The sequence below is a fragment of the Chaetura pelagica genome, unplaced genomic scaffold (assembly GCF_000747805.2).
Source record: "Chaetura pelagica isolate M959 unplaced genomic scaffold, ChaPel_1.0 scaffold1215, whole genome shotgun sequence".
Lineage (NCBI taxonomy): Eukaryota > Metazoa > Chordata > Aves > Apodiformes > Apodidae > Chaetura > Chaetura pelagica.
This window is the reverse complement of record NW_009953463.1, coordinates 46,923-49,574: the sequence shown is the minus strand read 5'-3', so window position 1 is coordinate 49,574 and position 2,652 is coordinate 46,923. Positions and strand designations below refer to the sequence as shown.

The following is a 2,652-nucleotide window of genomic DNA, read 5'->3' as shown; positions in this document are numbered from 1 at the left end:
TTCAGGCCCTAGAAGCTGCTCTCAGCTCTCCCTGGAGCCTTCTCTTCTCCAGGCTGAACACCCCAACTCTCCCAGCCTGGCTCCAGAGCTGCTCCAGCCCTCCCAGCATCTCCGGGGCCTCCTCTGGCCTCTCTCCAGCAGGACATCTCTCCATGGTTTATTTCACACAGTTTTCACCCTGAACAAACCCATCCTGTGCTGCACAGAAAAGCCCTTCCCCATTGGCTCTGAAGCTGTGACCTGGCCCATCCCTCACCTCTTTCCAGAAATCTCCCTTCCAGTGAAGCCCATTTCTCCCCCTCCCCTGGCTCTACAGCCTCCTCTGACCTCTCTCTCCATTCTCCCAGGAGAACAAGCTCCATCATTCCCAGGACAAGCTCCACCACCCTCCCTGGGGCTCAGGTGAGGCTCCCCAGCTCTGAGCTCCCTCCATCCTCCTCCTTGAAGAGAGGGATGACTATTTTAATTCCAACTCTTCCACAGCTCTGAAGGAACCTCCCCTGATCACCACGACCTTTCAGAGGTCCAGTGGCCCTGCAGGTCCCTCAGCCATTACAGGCCCAAGAGACCTGGGACACAGGGTCTAAAGGCTCCGTGGCCTTTATCCCTCTCCAAGGTACCTCTCAGGCCCCTCCAGCTGCTGCTGGCCAGTCCTACCTCTGAACACCAGGCTGAAGGTGCCATCCAGTCCCTTTTCCATTTCCTTTGTGACTAAGTTCCCATTCCCATTCCACCCTGAGCCCCCTTTTCTGTCAGTCCAGATGTTCCTGTCACTCTCTTTCCTGTTGCTCTTCCCACCCCTCGGCAGTTTCAGCCCCAGGGGGGGTCCCAGCTTCCCCTCCCAGGGCATGAGCTGTGGCCCCAGCCCTGTGAACCCTCCTCAAAGAGCAAAGCAAACAGTGGGAATACTATAAACATTTTATTTATTGTTTTCAAAAAGACAGGAAAATAATCTAGATCATTTATTTATATTTTTTTAAATAAAAATCTTTACAGAAGCCTCATGCAGAAAAGACCTGGGGTGAGCCAAGGGGGGCCCTGGGGGGGCTGGAACCCACTGCCCTGACCCCAGAGCAGGGACAGAGGCAGCTTTTCTTTTTTTTCTTCTCCCCAAAACCAGTTGGTTTCTGAACACAGTGAAGGGAACCCGAGGACACGGGCAGGGATGTGGATTCCACTCAACGTGACCCAGCAGAGGAGGAGGATGGAGCTGGAGCTGCCTGCAGGGGCAGGGATTCCAGCCTGGCTGCTCCACTCCTGGGAGCTCTTGGGGCTGTTTTACCTTCCCAGCAGTTTGCTCCCTCCCAGGAGGAACCCGTGGTCCTGGAATGCATTGGGAGAAGCTCCCGTGTTTTACTGCCTGTGGGACCCAGGAGGTGTCTGTCCCCGAGGCTGCCCTAAGGCACACACAGAGGTGTCACCCCCCCTGCTCCTGAGGCTGGGAAGGAGCTGGCTTTGCTTTTGGAGATGGAGAAATGGGAGAAATGGGAGAACCAAGAGGCTGGCAGGGCCCCAGAGGAGAGAAAGATGCAGGAAAAGACACTTCTGAGCTTCGTTTCTTCTCCCTCCCCAAACCCCAGAGTAGACTTGGAACATCAGGCCCTGGCTAAAGCTCATCCATGGTCAGTTGAGGTGCCAAAGGTCCATCAGTTGACAACTGCAGTCCCACCAAAGCAGGAATCTGCCCACAGGGGAAAAAAACCCCAAACAACCCCAAATATCCCAGACCTTGCTCCACCATCCTCTGTGCTGCAAGGACCAGGAGGGACAAGGAGCCCAGAACCCACCCCCCCTCCACGGGTACCACCTCCCCTGCTGGTGGGTTTGGCAAGAGGAGCTTTATTGAGTTTAGGAAATGCTGGGTGGCCCCGGGGGTACCAGCAAGGTCCAACACTCCGGAATTCCAGCCTTAGCCTGACAGGCTCCAGCTGCTTTTACACCTCGGGGGGAAAACCCGGCGGCTGGAGAAGGTTCTTCACCTCCCGACAAAAGGGTTAACACAGAAGAGTGAAAAGTGAGGGGAGGGGGAAAGAAAAGCTGTCGGTGGGGGGCAGGGGCCCTTCCTCAGGGCGTGCCCACGGTCAGTTCCCGCAGGTAGGACTGGGTGAGGCTCCTCAGCTCCTCCAGGGCGTAGTCCTCGGGCATGGGCAGGCGGCCGAGGTGCGGGGCCAGCAGGCGCAGCGGGAGGCGCTGCGGGGCGGGCTCGGGGCAGTGCTGCAGGCTCAGCACCACCCGCAGCAGGTTGGCCAGGCGTTTGGCCATGTCTGCAGAGAGCAGGGAGAGAGGTTTTTTTGGGGGGGGCTGCAAGAGCGGGGAGCTCCCCTCCCCATCACAGAAGGGGGAACTGCGGCAGTGAGACCGGGGATGGAGCTGAGAGGTGGAGCTGGGTTGGTGGAAACCTGTCCTAGGGGAGCTGGGAACCCCAACAAGGAACCTCATCGCCCACTTGTGCCTCCTTGGTTCACATCCAGCAGGGCCAGGGAGGGGATTGTCCCCTCTGCTCTGCTCTGCTGAGACCCCCCTGCAGGGCTGGGAACAGCTCTGGGGTCCCCAGCACAGGAAGGACACGGAGCTGTTGGAGAGAGGCCAGAGGAGGCCCCGGAGATGCTGGGAGGGCTGGAGCAGCTCTGGAGCCAGGCTGGGAGAGTTGGG

The 2,652-nt window shown here is 58.3% G+C and overlaps 1 protein-coding gene across 1 annotated transcript in view; it reads right to left on the bottom strand.

Moving 5' to 3' along the window:
* Positions 1-2,064: 2,064 nt before the first annotated feature.
* NUP98 (nucleoporin 98kDa) overlaps positions 2,065-2,652 on the bottom strand; it is a 45,240-nt gene continuing 44,652 nt past the window's right edge. The window contains exon 32 of the mRNA XM_009998502.1: positions 2,065-2,264. Coding sequence (XP_009996804.1) covers positions 2,065-2,264 — 200 coding nt within the window. The remainder of the gene's footprint in view (positions 2,265-2,652) is intronic.